Raw genomic sequence first — 27,336 nt, 5'->3', positions numbered from 1 at the left:
AGAAGGCAGCAGAAAAAAGTACTGTGACTATAATGTTCAAAAATTTGATGAATAGAGGAGTAGAATCTTTTGAAAATTTTTCTTCAAAATAAAAACCTTTCTAAGAACAGTAAGAGTAGAGGTTGGAAGAGTGCCCAGGAAGGTACAGAGCACAGGAGTCAAGGGGAATATCTACTTTCTTTTGTAATTACTAAGCCAGAAGCAGAAAACACGCTTCTGCTGACCTAACTTAGCAGAAACCCAGACAAAACCAAGTCATTTTGAGCATCTCAGGATAACTGCAGTCACCAGTACTCAAGAAAGCCCAGTGAAAGGCATCATTAAGAAAGTCAAAGAACCCTGTTGCTGGCCAACAGAGCTGTTGCGAATATCCTGAACTTGAAACCCAGAGGGCAACGTGTGGCTGGTGCTGCCAGTTCTTGCTTATATGAACAAACAGGATATTTAAAATATTTGATTTGAAAAGTGATTTTGTACACTGATTTATTTAGCAAACAGCTATCAGAAACTTTACTGTATGCAGGGTACCATGACTAGATTTTGGAAGAAAAGATAGATAAATAACACGGTTTCCATTTTAAGGACGTTGCATCCAATGGCAAGATGGAGACTCGTTAAGTGTAAGTTTTAGCAGGAGCCGTTCAGTTTGGAGAGTTCAGTGGATAATTTCAAAAGTTACAGGCAAAGACCATCTTCAAATGTCTACTTAAAAAATACCATGTAAGGTTCGACCAGGCACATCCCTCGGAAAAATGGTCAGAAAAATGCTCTTTCCACATTTACTTCTTATGTCCAAAATCCATGAAAGAAACGGGGGCTGTGGTCAACAAATCAAGAAACAAGACTACTATAACGAAAAGCGGAACTGATGTGATGTAATCTTCAGGAGAAACCTCCAGCTTGGATCAATCCTCAGTCGATCAAGATAAAGCTGCTGGCACTCAGTTTCAAAATTAAACGCAGTCCCAAAACATGTGGCCAAAGGTGTGTTTTATAATTTGGAATCAAAGGAAGTTTCTTTTGTTTTCTTTCTTCTCATTTCCTTTGCTGGACACAAATGTTCTATGGGACTCTTCTGCCACTGTGGATTTTACTAGTCCAGAAAACTGAACAATTTTATTGGCATAACTGAAATGTTGGTGATGCCTCCTGAGCTTAAGGTCGTGCTGCTTCCCCCAAACCGGCAAAGAGTAAGAGTAAGAGATCCGAGTTCCTTAGAGTTTGGCCGCCTGAGGCTCCATTTGTATAAAAAATTAAAAACATTTCAAAGTAAATTCAATTAGTGAATGTGTATTGCCTGAATAGACTATCCTTCTAAATTTAATATAGCGAACATGACAATTTTATGAGCAAACCAAGTTAGAGATAATATATTTTTATGTTCCTTAAACTAGCAAAGAGACTCCAGAACTATAAAGAACACTAACAAGGTACCGCATACACTTAAAAACTTTCTTTAAAAAAATGAGTTTTTTAACTGTGAGAAGGGGAAGGTTTTTTTTTTCTTCTTCTTCTTCTTCTTCATGACTTTAAGGTCCTTAAAACTGTTGTCCTCATCTCTCACCAGCATTACTAATAAACGGTGCTACTAACGGAGGGCTTCAGAGTGTGTGTGTGTGTGGGTAAGCGCATTGGGTAAGCGCGTGTGAAGAGAGGGAGGGATTGAAGGCATAGAGCAGTCTGTCTCTAGAAGAGATAGTGAGATCGAAAAGAACAGAACTGAAGGATGAAAAATAAAATTTTAAATCGCCTGTACTATTTACTTTAGATTCCAAGAGACTGCAAGTGAGTCTTTGGTCACTGGTGCAAAGATTAAGGTCTAGGAAGACAAGATGTTGCGTCATGTTCACCATGAGGGCTGCTGCTCTCATCCCTCTTGTACTGCACCCGGGCTTCTGAGGATAAACAGGGCAGCGTGCATCCAGCACAGGCAAGGATCTGGTTCTTGACTAGAAGCGGATATTTGACTTCAAGGATCCTTCCTGAAGGACCGGGATTCTGCCCAGTCAACTTGACAGAGACATTCCTGAGGTCTCCAGGCTTTGCAGGTAGAATTCAGAAGTTCAGCTTTGGAGATCCAGTTCTGTTCAACGACATCCTTTGATGAGAGACACATCCTACGGTCTTGTAGTTTCCTCTGCAGATTCTCTCCACCACACAAATCACCTCACGGTATTAGTGGAAGAAGAGGGTGAGCGATGCTCTCAAAACAGTCTTACTGGGTGGGGGTAGGGAAAAGTAAACTTTAATTTAGAACTAATGGCTAAGTCTATTGCACTTTATTTTTGGTGGTTTATACAATAGTCTGGATCTCCAGCATCTTGTAGATTGATCTGTTCCCAGGATCAAGTTCATTTAAAAAAAAAAAAAAAAGAAAGAAAAAAGCCTGCAGGAAATTAACATTTTTGAGGATCTACTATGTGGGTCAGGTCCTGGGAAACTTGAATCTTTTAGGTATGAGGTATAATTTACTCACCATAAAAGTCATCTGTTTTAAATAAATAGTTCAGTGAGTTTTAGTAAATGTATGCATTTGTGCAACCCTCACCACAATTTCATTTAAGAATTCTTCTCTTACTTTGAGAAGTTCCCTCATAACCTCTGCAATCCCTCTCCCAACCTCCAGCCCCACACAACCTCCAACTTGCTTTATCTCCACAGTTTTGTCTTTTCTAGAAATTTCATGTATAGGGAATCATATAATATGTGATCTTTCGTGTCTAGCTCCTGTCTGATTAACATGATCTTCTTGAGATTTATCCATGTTGCTCCATGTATCAGTAGGCTCATTTATTTGTATTTTTAAAAAGATTTTATTTATTTGAGAGAGAGAGAAAGTGAGAGAGAACATGAGAGGGGAGAAGGTCAGAGGGAGCTGGGAGCCTGATGTGGGACTCAATCCCGGGAATTGGGGATCATGTGGTCCAACCAACTGAGCCACCCAGGAGTCCCTCATTTCTTTGTACTGATTAGTTTCCCATTTTATGGATATAGCACATTTTGTTTTTCCATCCAATTTATGTGGGAGCAGACTCACTGGATCAGACAGCAAGTGGATGTTTAACTTTTAAACAAATTGCCAAAATGCTCCCAAGTGAATATGCCATTTTACATTCCAACCAACACTGTATGAGATTTCCAGTTTCTCCACATCCTTGCCAACACTTCGGCACTATCTTCTTAATTTCAGCCGTTCTTGTGGGTGGATAGTGACATCTTACTGTTGTCTTATTTTGCGTTTTCCTAGATGAATCTTACCGAGCTCATGATCACTTGTCATTTGTGTATCCTCACAGGTAACTTGACTATTCACATTTTTTTCTCATGCTAAACTGAGTTTTTATCTTCTCACTATTGAGTTGTAGAAGTTCTTTGTATATTTTGGTTAAAAACCTTTGCTAGATAATTACTTTGCAAATATTTGCTTCCAATCTGTTGCTTGCCTTTTTGTTTTGTTAATAGTGTTTCTGAAGAGCAGAAATTTGTGTTTGATGACATCTAATTTACTCATTTTTCTTCTTTTTAATGTCTGTAGCTTTTTTATTGTATCTAAGAAAATTTCTCTTAATCCAAGGAGATTTTCTACTCTTTTTCTGGAGTTTTATGGTTTTAGTTCATAGGCTGAAGTTTATGATCCATTTTGACATAATTTTTTTTGTTAGGAGTGAATTAAGGGTCAATGATCATTACTTTGTATGTGGGTATCCAACTGTTCAAGCACTATTTGTGGAAGAACTATCCTTTCCTTATTACCTTGGTACCCTTGGTTAAAAGAAAAAAGTCAACTGACCACATGAGGGCTGACTTCCGGACTTTTTCTTCTGCATCAGTGATCCACGCATCTATCCTTATGCTAATACCACATGCTCTGGTGTAAAATAGCTTTTGAAATAAGGAAGGGTGAAGTCCTCCAATTTTATTCTTTTTCTTTAGTGTTTAGGCTATTCTAGATCCTCTGCATTTACATGGTAGGATCAGTCTGTCAACGTCTATCAAAGAAAAGAGGTCTTGACAGAGATTCCATCAGATCTATAGATCAATTTGGGGAGAATTGCCAATATTGGGTCCTCTCATCCAGGAATACAGTATATGTTGCATTAACTGAGTTCTCTTATTTTTCCTCAAAAACATCTTGTAGGGGTGCCTGGGTGGCTCAGTGGGTTAAGCCGCTGCCTTCAGCTCGGGTCATGATCTCAGGGTCCTGGGATCGGGCTCTCTGCTTGGCGGGGAGCCTGCTTCCTCCTCTCTCTCTGCCTGCCTCTCTGCCTACTTGTGATCTCTGTCTGTCAAATAAATAAATAAAATCTTTAAAAAAAAAAAAACATCTTGTAATTTTCAGTGTATAGCCTTCACAGTTCCTATGTTAAATTTATTCTTAAATATTATATTCTTTTAGATGTTACCGTAAATGAAATTAATCAAATCTTACTTTCTGATTTCCATTTCTAGTATGTAGACATGGAATTGATTTTTGCATATTGCCCTTATGTCCTGCAACTTTGCTATACTAATATCCTTGCAGCTTTTTAAAAAAAAATACAGATTACTTAGATTTTTCCATGTACAAAGTCACCTTGTCTGTGAATTGTCTGTGAATGCAAGTAGTCTCATTTCTTCCAATTCTTATACCTTTAATTTTTTGTTCTTGCCTTATGGTCCTTGACATTTTTAAAAAAGATTTTATTTATTTGAGAGACAGAGAGAAAGAGAGAGCAGGAGTAGGTAAAGCAAGAGAGTGAGAAGCAGGTTCCCCACTGAGCAGGGAACCAGACTTGGGGCTCCCTCCCAGGACCCTGAGATCAAGACCTGAACCTAAAGCAGATGCTTAACCAACTGAGCCACCCAGGCATTTTGGTCCTTGACTTTTATTTGGATGATTAGCAAATGTCACTTTAGCTCATTGTACAATGATACTCCTATCCCTTTCATAAATGCTGAAATCACCAATAAATTGAATTTTTTTTTTTTTAATTGATGGTTTTTAACCAGTGTATGTCACTGCCTACCAGTCAGAACTTCCATTTCAGCAGCACTGTTATCCTTGTTTATAGTGTCTGGGGGCACTTGGGTGGCTCAGTCAGTTAAGCGTCTGCCTTTGGCTCAGGTCATGATCCCGGAGTCCTGGGATCAAGCCCTGCATCGGGCTCTCTGCTCAGCAGGAGCCTGCTTCCATCTCTCCCTCTGCCTCTCACCTCCCATTTGTTCTCTCTCTTTCTCGCTGTATTCTCTCTCTTTCACATAAATAAATACAATCTTTAAAAAAAAAAAGTGCTTGGATAGTTATTTAAAAAATTCGACATACATTTTATTCTCATCATTTAGAAATGGAGAAATAGAAAGCAGGAGAAAGCGCTGCCGTCAGTAATAAGCAGGAGTCTCGTAAACTTAACAACAATTGAGACAATGGTGAACATCATTACGCACGCTGGAAGTGGCAATTCTTTAGCCTGTTACGTGCTCACTGAACTTAATAAGCTGGTCAGCCACGAGAAAGAGTAAAATTAAAGAACATAACATGGCATAGTGAAAATATAACATCAAAAGACCGTATCCAAGATGCAAGGTATAATTAGTGATTTTTAAATATATTTTAGTTCTTTGGGAACTTAACTGCCTTTCTGATAGGTACCACAGATCAATTCTGAGGAACACCTTGGGTCTCATCAAAGTGTGGGATATACCAGGACTTCATTTAATCTTGCACAACTTCTGAGGAAGATCAAATGATTCCCATTTAGAAATCAGAAAATACAGAAATTTAAGTAACTTGCTAAAGTTGTACAGTCAGCAGTGGAGACAAGATTCAAAGTCAGGTCTGTTTGGTTCCAGAAGCTCTAAATTGGGCCCCTCTCGTCTGGCACTATCCACTGCCCTGATGGATACCCTGAAGCCCCAACTTTCCATGCCCGCTCAGGAAGTCCTCAGTTCCATGCAGGTATGGTTCTAACCTTCTCACCAGTGACTCACAGTAACTGTGTAACAACGGGAGAATTTATCTTCCTGGTTTGCGCTCTCCCAAAATACCAGCCCAAAGGCTTGAACACTATAATAAAAAGATCTGAGGTGGTTACATAAATAAGATCCATGTGCAAAAATGTAGAAAGCTTGGTTTGAAATGGATGGGCGATTACCCTTTGAGTTTGGGGGCAGAGATGCCCAGGAAGTTTGACTGAGAAAGGCTATGAAAGTTTTTCAGTGAGGTAAACTCAAGCTTTTCTTCTCTGCTTTCAGTTTTGGGTAGACACATTAGAAAATGAATGCATTCCTGAGCAGAAAAGTGCCTACAAAACCATTTCATTACGGAGGGGTGGTAAAGCACAGCCTTCTCTGTCCCACACCCCGCAGAAAAATTCTAACCCTTGGACACAGAGGATTCAGGCGCAAGTCTTGATAACTCGGGGTTTGCAAAGCCAGAAAAGAGGAGGACACGGAACAGAAAAAAGAAACTATTAAAAGCCCTTCTCATTGGGCCTTAAGTAAACACTCCCTCGCTATTTTGGATTTTGGGGTCAATTAGAAAACATTTCAATCAGCTTTTTTTTTCAAGAAACAAATACAGATTGTAGCTCCTCTACACTCTGGGCAAGCCACAAAACCAGAAGCAAGCACCTCGGTTCCCCCATGTGCCAAATAAACCCTCTGAAGCCGCCCTGTAGGACCCTGCCTTCCGATCAGCACACCTTTGGAAGACAAGTTTTCTTCACAAACCCCTTATTTTAGGTCAGACTGATCTGTTTTTTATCAATCCTCCTCCCCCAGTAAAACACATCTTTTCCAATCCTTACAGTGTTTAGACATGAACAGCAAGGCTTTGGAAAATCTCAGTAGTTAGCAAAATAGTGGAAACGACCTACATGGTTGAGGGACAAGGTGGCTGGCCATCACATCAGGGGTCAGCACCTCCGTCCAGGTCCTCTGCCTGCTGCCTACTTCTGTAAACAAGGGATCGCTGGGACACAGCCGTGCCCGTTCATTTATGTCTTGTCTGTGGCTGCTTTCTTGCTACAAAAGGCAGAGTTGCATGCTTACCACTGAGGCCATCTGGCCTGCAAAGCCTAAAATATTGACTATCTGGTTCTTTATAGAGAAAGTTCGTCAATTCCTGTGACGATACATTTAAAATAACATGGAAAAATACTCCTGTGAGATTGTCAAGTAAAAAAAAAACAAAACTTTTTTTTAGAAGGATGACATAGTAGTTTACATGTGGTATCACCAGAATTAGGTAAAACAAGGGGAAATGGGCAGAGAAGAGATAAAAAGGGCCAAGCAGGTGGATTTGGTGGCAGCATCCGGGGTGACTTTCCTTATGCTCATCTCTGTGTTCCAGTTTCCTAACATGACCTCTCATTTCTTTCATCATAGAAAAAAGTCGGAAACGTGCCCGCAACCTTTAGTCCCAACTCGCCCCCAGCGGGTGTGACCACCCGGAGCTCAGTGTCCCGGCCAGGCCCGATCCCCACAGGGGTGCCGCGGGGTGAGGGCAGGAAGACGGCAGGTACCTTATGCTCATCCCGAAGGTGGCTGTCCAGTTCCTCCGTGTGCTTGGTCTCATAGTAGCAGAGCTGGCATTTGTAAGGTTTTAGTTCGTTGTGCTTTTCTATGTGTTGCTGGAGGCTCTCGTCACTGGAGCAGGTGAAGGTGCACTTATCACAGCGGAAAACTACTCCCTGCAAGTATTTGGACAGTTTGGAACGGCACACTTCGATGGGGACAACTCGCTCTTCTGTGGAAACAAATTGAATGGAAAGATGGAAGTTTTTACTGATGGTCCGCACGCGCTCTGTCTTTGGAATAAAGGAAGGAACTCAACCGGTTTTGCTACCTTTCGTGGGTGTCCATGAACTCATGTGCACACTGCCTCTCCCTCCGTTCCCCAAACAGCATCTTCTGGTCCAGGTAAGTGTTTGTAAGACCAAAGCCTCTTGGTATACTCCATCCCCAGAGTGATCTTTATACCGAGGAGGGAGGCTGGGAGGTGCTTGCTAATTCCTGAATGCAGGTGGCTAACGGAGGGGATGAGACTGGCTGCCACGGTTTACCCAGCGCGATGACGACTGACAGCCCGCCTGAGCACCTCCTTAGTATGTGCTATTTGAGCTGGACCCAGAGATGCCCCTAAGCAGAGAGGGAACAGATGGTTCCTAAGCACCTGTGTGCTCCAATGGTGCACCTTTACTGGCAACTCTCTTAGGCTGGAGGTATTCCTGTTTTTACAAATCAGTAAAGCAACGGACAGGACTCTTAGTAACTTTCCAAAGATCACAGACGTTGTAATTCGCCCAGCTGTGATCTCCATCCCCGCCTGTCGAAAAGCAAACCGTTTACAGCCCACTGTTTCCAGTTCCACTCCTGTTTCCCCTTCTGAGATGCTCTCAAGAAGACCGTTGTCCTTCTCCTGAAACCAAGGGAATCTCTAATAACAAATTTTAAAAACAAAGGACCTGTAGGTTTTCATTCACTAAAACTCCAGCTCTAACTCAGAGAAGCTCACAAATGAAATGGCTGCGGGAAACATTCAGGGTGTGGGGGGGGTCCCCGCTGGGGGGGGGGTGAGGGAGATAGGGAGGATTTGTGCCTTTTCAGACAATCTGTAATCTGATTGTCACAAGGGAAAAAATAAAAGAGAGAGAGGATTTGGGTGCTTTGCCCATTAACATACCAAATGCTGTAGGGCTGGAAATGCGTGTGCTTGTTTATTTTGCACTCTCTCACCCTTGTGTTTAACTGCTCAAATTAAATTTCACACCAGTCTGCCCAGAGTATCGGTGCACGCGCCAGATATCCATAACTGGGATAAAATTAAAATCTGTGCTATTTATGCAAGGATCAAATATAGCGTGTGTTTTCATGCTGTGTCTGGATTTCAGAAGACTCTGGAAGTTTACAAATGGACGCACACAACATATACTTATATTATTTAGAAATAGCAATGTATTATTAAGTCAAGAAAGCGTGATTTATTCTCAGAGTCACTGAGTAGCAACATTTCCAGACATCAGTGCTTTGTGCACTGAGGCAGCTCTCTCTGAGAGCCCTCCCGTTGTGTTGGCCGGGGTTGGCCCTTGGGGAATCCTCCCCACCCAAAGCCACGCTGTGGGCTCAGCAACCACATTCTCACTGCATGCAGGGCAGTCCCTGCCTTGGAAGTCCTTGAATACGGCGATTAACTGGCTAGCAAAAAGCTGGCCAGAGGAAGCGTGGAAGGTGGTGTCTGCTACATATTCCCCAGAGCTCTAATGCATATGTTAGTTTCCCTATACAAAGAGTCAGTCGCTTATTTAGCAATATAAATATTTTTAAACCAAAGTAGAGCAGACAGCTAAGAAACACATGATTATAATGTAATCCACACATTTTCTTAGAATAGCAAATGTTTAACAGTCTTCTAACCATTCAGTTCTATGGTTCGGTGTAATCGGAGGAAAAAAGGCTTTGGCATAAGCCAGCCGGAGTCCTGAGAAAGCCCAGGCCATGACGTTCCACTCGTGGGGCCTGGGGCTTCTCAACAGTAGCTCTCCTGACATTCTGAGGCTCGAAAAGGCTATACTCCGGGGGCTGTACTCTGCCCTGCGGGATGTTCACAAGGGTCCCTGGACTCCACTGACCTGCCCTGGCACCCTTCTTCCCCAGGGGTGACAACCAAAAATGCCTCCGGACAAAGGCACCCTGACTCCAGCTGATGACCACTACTCGACACCAAGTGTCAGCATTACCTCCAGCTGCTCTGGCTAAGACACGGGTGCAAGCCGGCGCCCAAGCACGAGATGGGTACAGGCTGAACCACTGGGATGGGCCCAATGCCTCAGGGGCTCACGGGCAGTGCTCCCACGGACTTTTCTGCCGCCTTGATGCTGCAACCCCCTTTGCTCTGTGTTGGCTCCCACTCTGGGTTGTGTCATTTCTGCTGCATGCACTCTGTCTCCAGCCCTGCTGACTGCCAGGGAGATGGACCACAGCTGGTCTAACAGCCCCTGTAATGATGCCTCCAGCACCTTGGAGACAGCCGTGCGGCCAAGCCTCCAGTCTTCGCTTCTCCCCATAAAGAATCGCTTCTTTCAGACTGGGGTTTTACAGGCCTCGCTTTCAACTGCTCTACCACCTTAGTTTTCTTTGCAGTTTCCCATTTCACTATGTAGATCTAAGTGAATCTTAACAAAGTCATGAGCCCTCAAAATAGCCTGGAGTTTAAATAATAATGATTCATGGAAGTGACCATGGCGATTTACCAGGAGCTCACTCTGTTTCAAGCACTGTTAGGCATTCTACCCTCATGGTTAAATTTTTATTCTCGAAAGACTCTGCAAAGTCAGTTTTATTACCTTTAGTTTATTGGTGTGGAAGCTGAGGACTGGCCTGCTGCACGCCTTCCTCAAAGTCACGCCTCTGGTTCAGAACAAAGTTGTGACCTGGGAGCACAGGTCTCCTGGCTGACCTGTGCCAGCACCCTCCTCTCCTTCACCCCCGGAAAAGAACTCTCTTGGATCATTAGATCCGCATGCCGTTCACTGATGAGCCTCTGATTCCTAACCGATTAAGAGTTCAAGAGCTACAGACATATCTAAGGCAACCATTTCTAGTTGAACTTCTTTCGAGTATCTTCTGAATCAGGTAAGAGGCAGCTTCCTGCTTGCTTCCTCACTCTGAAACATCAGACTTCTCATTTCCAAACGAAGACACCCCAACATTCCAAGTCTCTGGGTTACGTGGACTTGTACTAAGATGTTCATTTTAGGGGGAAAAAAAAGTTAATTTTTCTACCTGAAAACACGACTAACACGACCAAGATAAAAAACAAGACAGACTTGGAAAGGTGGGCAAATCACTGACAGTGCCTTCTGAATGAGGTTATTCATTACTGAGGCAAGTCAAGGACATAAAGTTAGAGACTGGAATGTTTCCAGGTATGGATGGAGCCCTGTCTTGGCTACAGAAGCCTAGGGCTCAAGGCTTTTTTTTTTTTTTTCTATGAAGGCAGCGACAACTGTGGGTCTTTCTTGACTTCACACCTCTCAAAATTACCTTGGGTAAGAAACCAAGGCTTGAATCACACTCATTGTGACTCAGCTTCCAGAGCTGGCTGCAAAAATATTATGACTTCACCAGTTTGACTACAAGATAGATTGTGTCTCTCATCTCTTCCTACTCAAAGGCTGCTTGGTGCTGCAGCTGGACACGAAGCCCAGGAGGAATGCCCCACGGAAGCCTGTGGGAACCCAAGCGCAACAGAGCTTAGAAGGGTGTGTTGTCAAGCTCCCGTAGAGCTCAGTGGAAGAATCGGCTGAATTCCAACTACCAAGAGGGCGGAGGGTCACTTCTGCTCAAAACAGAGAAAAACCACATCACTGTGGAGTCCAGAGTCACCAAGTAAAAATTCTTCCTGAAAGGCAGACCACAGCACACTTGGGTTTCCTCCCCACAACGTGCCAAGTCTGAACGAAGCAGGGAGAGATCTGGAAGTCATTCACGCCAACAAACTCCGTATGCAAATGATCCTGCTCGGGGGGCTGAGACCCTCTTTGGGCCAAACCAAAGCCCCACCTATTACTCTAGGCCAAGTAAGTGACAAAAGCTGAGTACTAGAAAGCCATTAGGAAAAGAACAATAGTTCCTAAAAAAACAATGGAGTCCAAAACATGACCATAAATGGACACACACAAACGTAAGGACAACGGCTCCTGGTAAGAAGTTACTAATTCTGACGTTAGCCAGGCTACCACTGTCAAATCAGAGAAAGCCAGGAACCACACCTCTCATTCTAACTGGCAAAAGTATTTGGTGGGGATGGAAGGGAATGTGTAATTTCATGGAATAAAATGAAAGACTGGCAATATCACTGTAGCTTTTTTTTTTTCTTAAGAAAAACGATACGGATCAAGTAAATTAAGGGAGATTAGTTTTGTTCCCAAAAGGCGCCCACCTGCAGGGTACAGTTAAATTCAGTATTTGCCCATATATGGGGTTACGGGCTGGGGAGCAGAAGCTTTAAATTAATATGCCAACTGGAGACCGGCATCGGGGATTACACAGCTCCAGAAATAGAAATAAAAATATCTGGCAAAACTGTAATTCAATCTGTACCCAATTTTCCAGGTGCACCAAAGGTGTGCAAGATACATCCAGGCAAAGCGGTCTGTGCACAAGGCAGCGTGATTCCAGTGATGGTGATAAACTCTGTGGAAATGTACTCATGAAAATATTCCCTATTCATGGTCTCTCTTCCCATTAAAGTTCAAGTTCCTTCAGCGCACAGACTGCCCGACTCTTCATGGCTGTATCCCTAGGGATTAAAACAATGCTAGCATTATAGTGAATGTTCAATAAATATTTGTTGCATTGAATGAAAACCCATCAAAAGCCCTACCTCCAACCTTTTCCCTTAAACAAAATTCTTAGGGCTTAATTTTTTCCTTTTCAAGCTGTCCAATCATGGCCAATCTCACCAAATGTTGATCAGAACTAAGTTCCTGAAAGAAATGGGTCTACCGATCCTTGGCTTCAATCTTTCCTAAACTGGTATTCATCAGGTACCCTGGCTTCCCATCTGCCTACTGAATAAAGTTCAAACTCCTACATTGGTATCCAAGCTCTACCTAAGTTGGCCAGAACACACTTTACCAGTCCTGTCCCCTATATTCCCTTCAGTCTCACTCAGAACACTCAAACACCACTATGTCAACACACCTTGCTCCCACGTACCTGAGTGGTCTAAATTTTTCCTTCCCACTCATGTAGTGGGTCCAATAGTGTCCCCCAGAAGCTTATGTGCACCTAGAACCTTGATATGAGACCTTATTAGGACATAAGGTCCTTACAGATGAATGTAACTAGTCAGGATGAGGTCACAGTAGTTTGGGTGAGGCCTAAATTCAATGAGTAGCATTCTTAGAAGAAGAGGAGAGGACATACAGAAGACATGCAAAGGGAAGATGGCCATGCATGGACAGAGGCAGAGGTCAGAATGACGCAGCTATAAGGCAACGATGGTGGAAGCCACCAGAAGTGGGGGAGGGCCACAGGAAGATTCTTGTCTAGAGCCTTCAGAGGGAGCCTGGCCCTGCTGTCACCTTGGTATCAGACTTCTAGGCCCAAGAGCAGTGACAGTACACTGTTGTTTTAAGCTACCTAGGAAACTAACATGCCCTGACTTCAAACTTCTTTGCCTTCTTAAACATTATCATAGCTCAGTTTGAAAGCCACCCCTCCACACCACCTTTCTCTACTCCCAACACAAATACACCTGCCACCATGAATCTCCTAGATACCCATCACTCACTACATCACGGAGACTTACGCACATGCTTCATCTCCTTGAGGGAGGGTCCTGGGTCTTATATACCTTATCTTGCCCAAGAAGCTAGCATAGTGCTGCACATAACAAGCAAGTAATGGGGGCACCTGGGTGGCTCAGTGGGTTAAGCCTCTGCCTTTGGCTCAGGTCATGATCCCAGGGTCCTGAGATCGAGCCCTGCATCCGGCTCTCTGCTCAGCGGGGAGCCTGCTTCCTCCTCCTCCTCCTCCTCTCTCTCTCTGCCTACTTGTGATCTCTGTCTGCCAAATAAATAAATAAATAGATAAAATCTTTAAAAACAAAACAAAACAAGCAAGTAATGAATGCTTGCTGAATGCATGGACACACAGTATGCTCTTTTGCCACAGCCCACATAAAACCATGATCATTTCTCCCTCAAATTTCCCATGAATAAAATGAACTCCCCTCCCTTTCCTCCCTATTTAAATAGATCCTCCTATTGAGATAAAAAGCTAAGGCAAGTCTTCTTGCAAGCTGTATCTCAGTCCCAGACCAGCTCAGAAGTTGTTTTCCTTCCCTTTCATCCCAAGTATTTTAATGAACCCACGCCTCAGAAAGCCCTCTTACCGCAGGCCCTAGAGACCAAAGAGGCTTACTCATCCCCAGAGCAAGGAGAGCCCAGGTGCAGGAAGCGCCACCTCTTGTTACTTTGATTTCAACCCCAACTTGAAATTGCAAGGCAGACACCTAGCCCTGTCTCCTGACTCGTCAGGACCAGCTTCCCACTAAGATGCCCTTGTGGATTGAGATGGACACCAAAGCCAGGCCGCGACACAGATGGCAGACACGGGTTTTCTGAGATTCTCAGCCATCTGTGGTCCCCTGGTCCTCAACTCTGACCTCCGGCCCCACAGGTGGTTCCGTTCTCAGGCCCAGCCGCCACAGCCAGGAGAATGCTCAACAGGGTGACACAGCCACCCTCCCAGGGAAGAGACAGCGATGCCTGGTGGTTATACGCATGGGCTGTGGGGTCAGACAAGCCTGGGTTTGGATCCAGCTGGGTCACCTTTTAGTCATTTGGATCTTGGGTCACACTCAGTCTCTCTGAACCTTTTACCCTTGTGATCGGCGGAGTAACAGTAATACCCACACCATAGAGGGCTTTGTAAGAATTCTATAAAATGACATATTGGACCCACTTAGTACAGCACCTGTCCTCGTCAACACTCAGTGACAGTAATCTGTTGTTGTTAATGTTGTCATTATTACTGCTGATCCTCAAACGCCCCTTCGTTCTAGATCGTGCACTTTCCGACCCTGATAAGGATGATATTTATAGATTTAGATGGCTCTTTTAACATAAATGACCTCTACAAATAAACAGCAGAGACCGTAAGGAACCACCGACGGGCAGTATGACGGAAAGGTCCCGGGCTCAGAGGCCCGGAGTTGACTCACTGCCCCGTGAGCCCTCGGGAGACCCTGCTTCAACCGGCCCCCTGTCACCGTCCCTGTGCGCCTTCCCAATGTGTCCGTGGTGGGGATCATACATGCTCCACTTCGGAGAAATTCCTCTCAGGTTTTGGTGTCTAGGATTCCTGACAATCTCCTGAACACAACTTCCAGAGTCCAGCCAACACCCCAAATCCAACAGATTCCGTTTTCTTCCCCGCCGCGGGAGGCTGGGCTCTCTTGAGCGGACCTGCAGACCGCGGCCGACAGGCGCACGACACCTCACAGCGCTCAATGGACCCCAAACTGTCACTGAGCACCCTCGTACTGCCAGGGGACTTGTGACTGGTCTCTCCTCAGTCTGCATTTACCCCAACTTCCCATTTGTTTTAATCATGTCATTTTGCACAAGTATCTTTAAGAGATCTTAAATCCTTTCCGAGATGGCCACGAGTAACCACACTGAATCCAAGAAAAAGCAGTGTCTCTCAGTTTCACATTTCATGCACGTGACGCATGAATACAGGTAATAATACTAGCCCTTACGATGCTGCTGGACAGGAGTGACTTTGTGTCAAGAGTAGCACTCCAAGGGCTTTTCTCAGCTTTAGCATTTACTCTCTGTGTCCCCCCACCACACACACACACACACACACACAACCCTTTCTAGAAACCGCCGCTCATTAGCCACTGAAGCTTGGAGCCCACCAGGCAGCAACATGGGAAGCCAGGGGAATTGACCACAGAAATGAGGATTCATCATTTCTGTCTGCTCAGCAGGAACACTACTCATGGCCTCTCCGCACCACACGTGGGCTGGGGGACCAGAAGCCAGGTAACTGACGTGGCACCCTGGGTGGGACCACTCTGGCCAAGAATTCCTGCCTCCGTGTTCCGAGGCTGCTTCTCTCATCCTGCAAGTGGACATCCCAGCCAGCAGCGACCTCATGTCTCCTCAGAGTGGCCTAGGCAGGAAGGAAATCTGAGGGCGCTAAACGGAGCCTTCCACGGGGTGTGCAACAGAGATGGGCAAAATGTCACAAAATGCAATGGCCCAAGACAGTGGTACTGGGGACATGCTGGACACTTTGAAAATGCTCCAAAAATATCCAGCATGTCAAGGTGTGTGACATCTCAGCAGGACAGCAGAAGACACACTCACAGTTTCTGAGGCCCACGTGGCAAGCATGGAAAAGCCTCTTAAGGTTAGAGGCCAAGGAACGAAGAGGGGGATGAGGAGGGAGGAAAGGCACGAACAAAAGATGTAAGATCCGTGGACGGAAACCGCCCAAGAGACTAGCAACCAGGATTCTGGTCATCTTTTTCCATCTACCTCTGGCTTGAATCCTCTTTGGACAAAGTAGTTTTTACATAAACATATTTTTCCTTCCAATGCAGAGGAAGCCTGTTGTTTAACAGTGTTGTAATTGGCCAAGAGTAAACTCAACTGAAAGGAAAACCAAAGAGGACTTGAAAGAACCATCCCTGTTTATCAACAGGAAGCCGCACGTCCAGAACACCCAGTATGTATCCACCACGGAACGCACCAGACCCTCGGCGCATCATTTTGTAGGCTTGACCGTCCTCTCTTCTTAACAGATCAGAGAGCAGGCCAGTACAGGAGGCTTTAAAACCAGAACTTAAATCCGAAGCCTCTGGGATTTCTAACATCAGACCACTTTTATTTTTAAGACTTTTTCCTCTCTCCATTCATCTCACGGGATACTCCACGCTCTGCTTTGGAAATCATCACTTCAGGCTCCCACCAGCGAGTCGCCTGCAACCACACAGCTCCTCACATTTTGTAATGAATCCTCACCCGTCCGTTCTGTCTCCCATTCGCTCCTTCCTCAGCAAGGCGGTGAGGGCAGAGGAATCAGAATGTAAAAACCCCTCACGCTGGGAGGCCCAGAAGTGTTCACTGCCCAACCCATCACCTTTGCCTCCCTCCACGTGGAGCAGATCTTTGTGGCAGGAAGGGGTTTTTAATCATGGGCTGTCACTGTGGTCATCCAATGTGATTTCCTACCTGGAGAGAAGGGGAGGAACCAGGGACCAGGGCAAAGCGGCCACCTCGAGAGGGGCGTCCCTGAAATGCCGCCCACAGCCCACGTCCCAAGAAAACCACATTTAGGAAGATTACCTCGGTGCAGCACGATGTGGTCAATCATGTTGCGTTTGTATTTGGTGTGATAGAGGCAGAGAGGACAGCGGAGATCTTTGGGGCCCTCCTCGGGAACCGCCGAATGCCCAGCTTCCACGTGCATAGTAAAAGCAGATCTGAGAGAGAGGTGGGGGAGGGAGACAGGTGAGGAGTGTGACAAGGGATCGTGTCACTCCCACATCCCCTGGGGGCTACCTCACTAGGCTTCTGCATGTGACTCCCCCGGCTTGAGGGCCCAAACCAGAGTCGTTCATCATGTTTCCAGACCACAAGCTCCTTGGTCACTCATCCACTACCTGGACCTTGTTGTGCAGGGCTAACTTCCTTTTTGAAAATTTCTGCCACTTGGCTGGGGTCAGGGCTTACTTTGGAAAGAAATGGACTTCCCCAAACACCTTATTCTAGAAGACGAGAAGCTGCCGATGAAAAGCAAAAAGCCAAAGTCCCTAAGAGAAAGAGGTTCTCACTGTGCGTGGAAGGAGGAGGACAGGAGTCACGTGGACTTCGCAGCTGCCTACGTGACTCCGCACAGGTCAGGGCCGAGACGGCAAGTTGGCTGGGACGTCATGGCGGCTGAAGATCCGCTAAACTAAACTCAAAACGGGTGTACCAGCCTGAAGGCGGAAGGCTACTGCTGCCTTCCCCTCTATCCTTTTCAAAACTTCACCATTTACAAAGCCTTCGGTGTCTCATAAAAATGGATGAAACCATGCGTCTAAGGGGCAAGGTCCCCTTCTTATTAACTCAAGTGCTTCTCTCTGGGGAAACATGTACACCTGTCAGTGGGCCCTTGTTATCTGAGTCTTTAGCCTTTTCTCAATTCTAAGGTCACATACATATTTATCTGAAAAACAACTGAATTAATAGTCAGAGCTGTAACACACTTCCCATCGAATCCCATCAACTAAGGTGTTGGTGGAAAAGAACCTTGTTCTTCCGATTGCTTTTTGTTGGCCATGAAGCCTGTCTTGAAGTACTAGAGTGGCCTATGGCTCAGGTACTAACTACAGTAGGAGGAGATAATAATAGCTTTACACCTGTAATACAGCCATCTAATATTATATTATTATAATAGCTGGCTATGATATTATAATGCTTATTAGTGTTTCCTTTGCGCCAGGCACTATTCTGAGCACTTTAGATGTATTGGTTCATTTATTCCTCCTACGAGTTGTATAAGTGAGGTAGTATTACTATCTTTATTTTGTAGATAAGGACCAGGAGACACAGAGAAGCTTAGGGACTTGTCCAAAGTCATACTGCCAGCCTGCAGCAAAGTTGGGGTTCAAACCCAGGCAGCCAGGCTCCACATTCTGCACTCATAACCACTAAACTAAGCAGTATTGCACAGAATGAGATTAGATCAGAAGCGTCCAGAGCACGTGACAGGAAGCACTCTGTTCCTTGAGCTCACTGATTCTATTATACACAGGGGCAAAGGTGGCTTTGGATTATCTGTTTCTGGATCGGAAACAATGTCTCTACAGTTGTTCAGTTCTAGTCTTCACAGCGCTGGAGTCTTGATTCTCTGGGTGTCTCTCAACAATATGATCTTAAGAAATAGGAATTTTCTGTAAGGGTAGCAGGGAAATCATAATTGCTGGATGTTCTCTCTTGGCTTTGATTTTGCTTTCAGAAACACAGATTTTCCCCCTAAAGACAAATCTAAAAAAGGGAGGATAGTCCTCCACAGGAAAAAACACACATAGCTTCATGTACTGGGCCCAAGAAATCCCTTACCACACTCTGACACTTCTTGGCTGCCCATTTGCTCTAACATTTAAACTTGTTTGTTCTGATATAGCGACTGCTTCATTCCCAAAACCCCTTCCACAAGCCCCAAAGCAGTCCTCTGGAACTAGCCTCCTTTTGTGAAGACTGGACCCGATCCCTCCCCAGAAGAATGGAGGGAAGTGTGTGGTGAGGGGCGGAGCAGGCGCAGCCACCTTGTTTCTCAAGGCCGTTCTTCACGCCACTTACTTAAAGCCTGTGTAAAAGGAGCAGTCTTTGCACTTGAAGAGCTTCTTCCCACCATGCTTGTCCCTGTAATGGCGTCTGATGCTCTGGATGTAGCCAGAGGAGAATTCACAGAATTCGCAGTGCAGAACAGCCTCGGTTTTCTGCTCGGCACCCCCGGCGGCCCCGGAGAGAGGCACGGGGCTGACGCGGCTGTTGTTCCTCGCCAGCGCGGCGGACTGATAGTGGTTCAACTGCTGCTGAACATCTGGAGGTTCGGAATAGGAGGAGTCTGTGGACAGACGGGGAAGAGGACACCGGACACAGAGAACACAGTGGAGCTTTGACCCCTGAAAACCCCCGACATTAGTCTGCAGTGTTTTTTCTTTTCTTTCTTTTCTTTTTTTTTTTTTTAAAGACGATGACTACGATCCACCTTTCATCTTCATTTACATCCTACCACACAGATCTGGGGAAAGGCAGGTAGGAAGGAAGTGTCTCTTCTTCTCGTCTGACTTTGAGGGCTCACGGCATTTAAAAATAAAACTCTGAGGTGACAGGTTTCAAAGTGAAGGAAGAAAGTCAACTGTGGTCTAAAGGAAACAGCAGCGTGGTAACGGGCTGCCGCAGAGCACCCACCCGTCCCCATAGGTGAGATAAATAAACGCACAGCAAGTACACAGGCACCGTGGTGAGAAAGGAAAGTCAATGATGTCATATGTCCTCCTCTGCAGCCCAGAATTATTCAAGCCAACCTCCCCCCCAACCAAAAGGTCTTTAACGGAAATGCTCGAGCACATGGCACTCGCAAATATAAAAATGTTTTATGCCTTCACAGTCAAGTGATTTAAAATTTAAAATATAAAGATCTAATAGTGTTCTCCTGGAATGGATGTTTAAAGCTTAGTCAGCATTAAGATGGAGATTTATTCATAAATCCCATTAAAATGAAATTCCAAATAAGTTTCCCTGAAAGGTATTTTCAAGTTTGCAATCCGGAGGAAAAATGTCGGAAATGACAGCCATAAATCTTAACCCTGAGAAGCTCCAGTGGAGAAATGTGGTGGAGAAATCTGATCTAGATGGGAGGTGGGAAAAATCTCGGTTTCTTAAAAACTCAAAGAGAGGAGGGAAAGGTCTTGAACCTCTTCCCAACGTGCTGCTTTGAATGTTGAGGCTACGCTTTCGACAACATTGTCCTGTATAACCTACAGCTGCCTATGAATGACATGAACGGAGTCCTAAATACCCCTCAGATGAATTTCAGTGTAACTTTCCTTGAAAAGAAAACAAAGGGCTCTTTTTAAAAAGCCTTTCAAAAAGCAAGGGGGGGAAGGGGTTAGAAACTGTACAAGCCTCCTCCTGATTTGACGGACACTTCATTTTCCAAAGCACGATTCCCCGAGGCAGGACACGGAGGAATTCTGTAAAACCCGTATTTGATGAAAACTAGTACCATCCATCCCGTTGGCCTCTTGGAGAAGAAAAACAAAAACCAGAGCAGCCTCCCTTATTGTGAGGCCGCCTCCTGTCTTCAAAATACTAAAATACCTTCCCTTCTTGTTCTCCTCCTCCCCCTCCTCAATTCGTATTCCTCAAGATGGAGAAAAAACCCCTTTGGAAATTGTAAACAAACCTGCCACACACACAAAAATAAAACAAAAGGAAACTTGAACAATACCTCTGAGCCTCCATGGGTTCATTACCAGGTGTAAACTGAAGACAAAGGAAGAAAGGAATGACACAACCGAATTCATTTTACTCAAGTCTTTTATCTTTGGTTTCTTTATTCCTCAACCCTAGCTGATGAACCCACTCAGGATCACAATAATGCAATTGTCAACTTCTCATTCTTCCTTTCAATAGCAGGTTTGTTTACCACCGCATGGATTGTTCAAGATGTTTTCTATTTAAGCTCTCAAGACTAGTTTCTGCTTAATGCAGGCACAAGGAAGCGCACGAGGAAGCGCAAGGTGTACTCCCCCTCTCTTGTTAACACAGGCCTGAGCCGTGGGCTGGGCACTGCTCTGCCAGCCTCCCCCATGAGCCCCCCATCCTCCTGTTTGCTCTTTGCTCTGCAGGATTGAAATTCTGGGACCAACAAGGCCAAAGCCAGGTCTTATTGCTTGTGAGCTCTCGGCCACCCACAAATCTACCCAGAAACCAAAATGAACGTCCCAAGGAACGGTCCGTTTTTCCAAAAGTAGCTGTCAACTCTCTCCAAGACTCGATACCCAACTCAGCGAGTCCTGAAGGCTAGCATGGAGGCTGGTGGTCACCTCAGACACAGGCCTCCGACAGTTTCGATTCCTTTATTTTAGAAGCGTAAAGTCCATTGTTTCGACTCAAATCATAAGCCAGGTAAATTCATCTCCCTCTACCTTCCATCCACCCCAACTTCACACCTGCACTAATCTCTTAGGGAGACTCCCTCCAAGGGAAGGGAGTCTTCTTTGATTTAACACACTTGTCTTGTCTCTAGGGTCTATTGCATTTCATTCCATCCGTCTCAAAAAACGAATTCTAAATTTTAACTTCCGTATATATATGTTACATGAAACTTGAGGAAACAGAAATGCAAGAAGTGGTGAGGGAAAGCATTCCAAGAAAGGGAGGCTCAGCGCTCTTCCTTTGTAAATGGCAATGCAAAAGGAACAGCCGTGTGTACCATGTTATGGATTCCTTTTTATTTTTTTCTGGTTAAAATCAGATGGACAGGTTTATTTACAAAGATAGGCAAATCCCACCACTTATGGTACATTTGTAATAATGCCCAGGTTACAACTTTTTGGGTCTTCCTAGAGCTTTACTTTCCTCTCCGGTGCCAAGACACACTATGTCTCTCATTCTCTCTCACTTGGGAGTTTGTGAATAATGTACAATTTTAGCACTTTGGGCACTAAAGTGACAAAGACGTGAGCGTGTATGATTCCACCGATCTTAAAAAAGCCCATTTGCTAAACGACATAACATTCCAACTTGTTCACGAGACACAGCCTGAGGAACAGGAAAAGGGTCGTTCTTGTGCCCAGGTTAGAAAGGCAAGCAGATTGTTAGTAGTGAAGGGACACGTCACAGAGGTTTAAAAATCATCATGAAGACTATTTTCTTCATTCTGAGCTTACAGAAAGTGAAAAAACCCTGTTTCTGCCAGCCAGGTTTGTAGTCACTGAGATATACAGCACCGGAAGCAGAGGGAGGGAATGCAGGGGGAAACTGAACCCGAGGTGGTCACTCAGATCACATCTTTTTCAGTTAGATGGCCAGTAATCCTTACAGGGGAAACCAACAACAGAGACCAGGCTGGTCCCTACATTTCTAACCCAATCCTGACATATGCCTGCCATCTAAATCTTAATTCTCTCGTGACTTTATTTACATGCAAAGCTTTAGAAATTACATTATCAGGTACAGCTATAGTTGTAAGATGAATCTAAGTCATGGGTAGCTATCCATTTTGTCACCAGTCTATAAAAATATATTTTGTAAAATCAAGATCAAACTCAAATTTTAGCACGGATGGTCATGGTGCTTATGGATGTAGGTTTGTAATTTATTGAAAAGCCAGCAATTAATTCTCACAACTACAGTGTGCAGTTAGGTTCTCATCCCAATTTTACCCATGAGGTAGCTGAGGCAGTTGGTTACACGGCTAGTAAGAGGCAGAGGTTGGATTTCACCAAAGATTCATCAAACTCTAAAATCTGAGTCTTGCCCATCAGGTGTCTATACCCAATGGTGACCTGGGGTCCCGTTATACAAGTCAGAAGAATGAGAAAGAACATCTGAGTGGTCCATCAACAATAAATACATAGCAGAGAGCAGGGAGAAAAGGTGACAGAAAGATTGAAAGTCATGAAAATCATTTTAGAATAGATAGAAATGAAAACGGAACAGATAGGGGATAACAGTGAATGGGATGTGAATGGGCCTTTCAGAGCATGTGGGGGGAAAAAATAAAGCAAGGTACGTGGGAAAGAAAAAGAATATCCAAAATGTTAAGATGCTTTATAAAAACAAAAACACGGCATCACATAGGCGACAAGTCCACCAGCAGGCTGCGCAGGAGAACACAGCAGATACCCAGCATCAGAAACCTGCCGGCCCAAATGTTACACTTGCACAGATGCCTGATAACCTGCCCTAAAATAATGCTGCTCTGAAATTCCTCAGGTGGGATTTGGCTGGAAAAGAAAGGTACATGGCCCAGAGACGGGTGGCTGCTTTCCGGTGGCTCTTGGACAGGCTTTTGAACCAAGGAAAGGGCTGGGTACCAGAGGAAACCTCCCAGCCCTCTCACTGAGTCATGTTCCTGAAGAAGTGGAAGACCATCTTGTTAAAGTCTATCTCCCAGAATGCCACCAAACCCAGGGGACTATCACTTCAAGGGGCTTTTTTCGTTCTTCTCTTTTCTTGAAAAATTAGCCAGCAGAGAAACAATCGTAAGAAATTTGATTTTATAAAGATGAATGACAAATACGTGAACTCTGGCAGTACAAAAAGCATGACAGAATGAAGCATTCTGGAATATTCTGAGGCTACAAACATTTAGTTAACACCCTCTTAGTGCCAGCCTATGCGCGGGCTCTAGAGTCAAAGTCCAAGAAGACACCTTCTCAGAGCTGGGCTCTAGAAGGGGGGCGAGCAGAGCTGTTGTGACAACACAGGCCTTCTCCACGTCTGGCAAACTTAACCCCACTGATGGCAAGGAGAATAAATGAAGAGTGAGTACCAGGAGAATTTAGCTGTTGCAAGATTAAGGGAGACCCAGAGAAGAGTAAGAATCAGTTGGGCAGTAAATTGTGGGTGCTGCAGAGGAGAACCCCCTTATGTACTGAGTGATCCAAAAGGGAAGCTGTACAGGAAGATCGGTTCTCAATTTTCTGCAGCTCCAGAGAGGATGTGAGTGAAGGTACAAAAGTGGCATAAGGATCTTGGTACCAGCAACCACACTTAATTCTAGCAGAGCTAAACTTTCGTGCAGACTTGGGGAGGCAGGCTCTTTTGGTCAGCGTGAACCAAGTACCAGGAGAAAATTAAAAGACAAAGGATCTTAGGCAAGCACATGAGGGGTGCCCAAGGGGGGCAAATACTTCAATTATATCCATTTGTTCAGCAAATACTTACCGAGCATCTACGTCAACAGAAGACTCAGTTCTGGGCACAGGATTTCCTGCCCTCAAGCAGCTCACTGTCTCAGATGGACATGTAAAGAACTCATTATGATAAATGCAGAGAAATAAACATCTTGATAGAGGCATCCACAAAGAGCTAAGTGGAGAAGAAGCAAAATCAGTATGTGGTGACTGACAGAATGTTGGAAGAAGAGAGACGGAGGAGAATGACAAAAGAAACTTTGAGGGCCCATTAATAACTAGTACTAGTCAGTGTGTTCATTAATGAAGTAACACTAGATATGAAGATGCTGGAATGTTTGATTCACCACACTTCCACCTTAAGTCTTAAATAGAAATGAAATAACTCCATTTATACCACAATGAGAAAAAGTCACTTAATTCCGACACGGAAAAGGAATGAAGATCAGAGGATGAGTCTGAATGGAAAAATATGTATGCCAGAGAGTAGGGTAGATCGCATAAGGGAGAATTTAAAATCTTCTAAAATAGCATAGAAAGTTCAAAATAATGCCTGAATTTTAATTTTCTTGAGAAACACAGGCGAGGTGGAATCTTTTGGGTTTTCCACAAAAAGTATCGTATCATCTGCAGAGAGTGAGAGTTTGACTTCTTTGCCAATTCAGATGCCTTTTATTCCTTTTTGTTGTCTGATTGCTAAGGCTAGGACTTCTAGTACTATGTTGAATAGCAGTGGGAGTCAATCCCATTTACAAATACACCCAAAACCATAAGATACCTAGGAATAAATTTAATGAAAGAGGCAAGGAAATCTGTATTCAGAAAACTATACAATACTTACAAAGAAACTGAGGAAGACACAAAGAAATAGAAAAACATTCCATGCTCATGGATTGGAAGAATAAATATTGTGAAAACGTCTATGATACCTAAAGCAATCTACACATTTAATGCAATCCCTAACAAAATACCATCGACTTTTTTCACAGAAATGGAACAAATAATCCTAAAATTTGTATGGAACCACAAAAGACCCTGAAGACCCAGGGGAGTATTGAAAAAGAAAAAGCAAAGCCGGTGGCATCACCATTCTGGGCTTCAAGTCCTATTGCAAAGCTATAATCATCAAGACAGTATGGTACTGGCACAAAACAGACACATAGATCAATGGAACAGAACAGAGAGCCCAGAAATGGACCTTCAACTTTATGGCCAACTAATCTTTGACTAAGCAGGAAAGAATGTCCAATGGAAAAAAAGACAGTCTCTTCAACAAATGGTGTTGGGAGAATTGGACAGCCACATGCAGAAGAATGAAACTAGACCATTTCCTTACAACATACATTAAAAAAAAAAGACTCAAAATGGAAGAAAGACCTAAATGTGAGACAGGAATCCATCAAAATGTTTGAGGAGAACAGAGGCAGCAATTTCTTTGACCTCAGATGCAGCAAATTCTTCTTAGACACATCACCAAAGGCAAGGGAAGCAAGGGCAAAAATGACTTTATCAAGATCAAAAGCTTTTGCACAGCAAAGAAAACAGTCAAAACCAAAAGACAACCAAGAGAATGGGAGAAGATATTTGCAAAATACATACCCGATAAAGGGCTAGTATCCAAAATCTCTACAGATGATTATCAAACATATCAAACCCAATACCCAAAGAACAAATAATCCAATCAAGAAATGGGCAGAAGAGGGGTGCCTGGGTGGCTCAGTGGGTTAAAGCCTCTGCCTTCAGCTCAGGTCATGATCTCAGGGTCCTGGGATCGGGCCCCACGTTGGGCGCTCTGCTCCGCAGGGAGCCTGCTTCCTCCTCTCTCTCTCTCTCTGCCTGCCCCTCTGCCTATCAAATAAATAAATAAAAAAAATCCTAAAGAAGAAAAAAAAAAGAAATGGGCAGAAGACATGAACAGACATTTCGGCAAAGATATCCAAATGGCCAAAAGACACATGAAAAAGTGCTCAACATCACTCGGCATCAGGGCATCAAAACCACAATGAGACAGATACCACCTTGCACCAGTCAGAATGGCTAAAATTTACAAGTGTGGAAATGAGAGATGTTGGCCAGGATGCTGAAAAAGGGGAACCCTCCTACACTGTTGGTGGGAATGTAAGTTGGTGCAGCCACTCTGGAAAACAGTACGGAGGTTCCTCAAAAGGTTGAAAATAGAGCTACCCTATAACCACCAATCATACTACTACTAAGTATTTACCCCAAAGATACAAATGTATTGATCCGAAGTGGCACCTGCACTCCAGTGTTTACAGCAGCAATGTCCGTAATAGCCCAACTATGGAAAGAGCCTAGATGTCCATCAACAGATGAATGGGTAAAGAAGATGTGGTATATACACACAATGGAATACTATGCAGCATATACACAATGGAATACTATGCAGCCATCAAAAATGTAATCTTGCCTTTTGTAACAATATGAATGGAACTAGAGGGTATTACACTAAGCAAAAGAAGTCAATTAGAGAAAGACAATTATCATATGATCTTGCTGATATGTGGAATTTGAGAAATAAGGCAGAGGATCATAGGGGGAGAGAGGAAAAAATGAAATGGGACAAAACCAGAGAGACAAACCATAAGAGACTCTTAATCTCAGGAAACAAACTGAGGGTTGCCAGAGGGGAGGAGGGTGGGAGGGTGATGGGCACTGGGGAGGGTATGTGCTGTGGTGAGTGCTTTGAATTGTGTAAGACTGATGAATCACAGACCTGTACCCCTGAAACAAATAATACATTCTATGTTAATAAAAATAAATAAAAAATAAAATTAGTTACCCCTTAAAAAACTAAACAAACAGGCAATTTAGCAACTCAAGTCTGGTAGTAGAAGGAACCAGAAATAGAATATTACCTGTGAATAACTGAACTGCAACTACTGTAAATATCCAAAGTATGGGACCTCCAAAATGCTGGAAATACAGCTCACTATTTTCAGTCAAGAAATCATAGAAAACTGGAGAAGGGGACACTAACGACACCAAGAGAGCAGTTAAAGATCTACTTTAGTTAATAGCTGGGAAACTTCTGGGATGCCATGCAACTTCTATCATGCAACTGCTCATAAATGTGGGCAAAGGACAAAGAGACTCTATGTGTTTTCACATCTGTGCTACGGACCCAGGTATCTGTGGGGACGAGAAAATCCTGCTGCCATGAGAAACTGAGCAAGCTCTGAGATGACGGAGTCTTCCTCTAATGTTGAAAAAAAATTGTCAGACTCTTTACACCTGAGGTGCTGAAGGCCGATCTCCTCTTTGCCCACACTTCTCCTTTTGCCCTTTTGTTCTTTTGCCCACGTGTCTGAACGTTAGTGAATGGCTCACCACTTCGTTCTAGTTTCAGCTGTCAGATTCCTCCCAGCTGTCCTTGGCAGCAGCACCTGAGCCAAGTA

The 27,336-nt window shown here is 44.2% G+C and overlaps 1 protein-coding gene and 1 long non-coding RNA gene across 15 annotated transcripts in view; one reads left to right on the top strand and one right to left on the bottom strand.

Annotated features, from left to right (window-relative positions):
- The window catches only part of ZNF462 (zinc finger protein 462), a 144,806-nt gene that overhangs the window by 15,587 nt on the left and 101,883 nt on the right, over positions 1 to 27,336 (bottom strand). For all 13 annotated transcript variants that reach the window (XR_006607198.1, XR_006607199.1, XM_013053680.2 and 10 more), the window contains 3 exons: positions 18,849 to 19,116; positions 16,848 to 16,984; positions 7,503 to 7,726 (listed from right to left, as the gene is read on the bottom strand). Coding sequence is in view for 11 of the 13 variants with exons in the window: in XM_013053680.2 (XP_012909134.1) it covers positions 7,503 to 7,726; positions 16,848 to 16,984; positions 18,849 to 19,116 (629 nt within the window). In the remaining 2 variants the exon portion in view is untranslated. The remainder of the gene's footprint in view (positions 1 to 7,502; positions 7,727 to 16,847; positions 16,985 to 18,848; positions 19,117 to 27,336) is intronic.
- Positions 3,024 to 11,833, top strand: LOC123392477. Of its 2 annotated transcripts, XR_006607202.1 has the most exons (4): positions 3,024 to 3,296; positions 5,830 to 5,935; positions 7,366 to 7,899; positions 9,634 to 11,833. It is a non-coding gene; the product is annotated as an uncharacterized LOC123392477 (long non-coding RNA). The 2 variants fall into 2 exon arrangements; XR_006607201.1 differs by lacking the exon at positions 3,024 to 3,296 and having other exon boundaries at positions 5,293 to 5,935.

This window comes from Mustela putorius, unplaced genomic scaffold (assembly GCF_011764305.1).
Source record: "Mustela putorius furo isolate JIRA1106 unplaced genomic scaffold, ASM1176430v1.1 tig00000580_pilon_pilon_pilon, whole genome shotgun sequence".
NCBI lineage: Eukaryota > Metazoa > Chordata > Mammalia > Carnivora > Mustelidae > Mustela > Mustela putorius.
The sequence above is the reverse complement of the archived record's forward strand: the minus strand, read 5'-3'. Positions and strand labels throughout refer to the sequence as shown.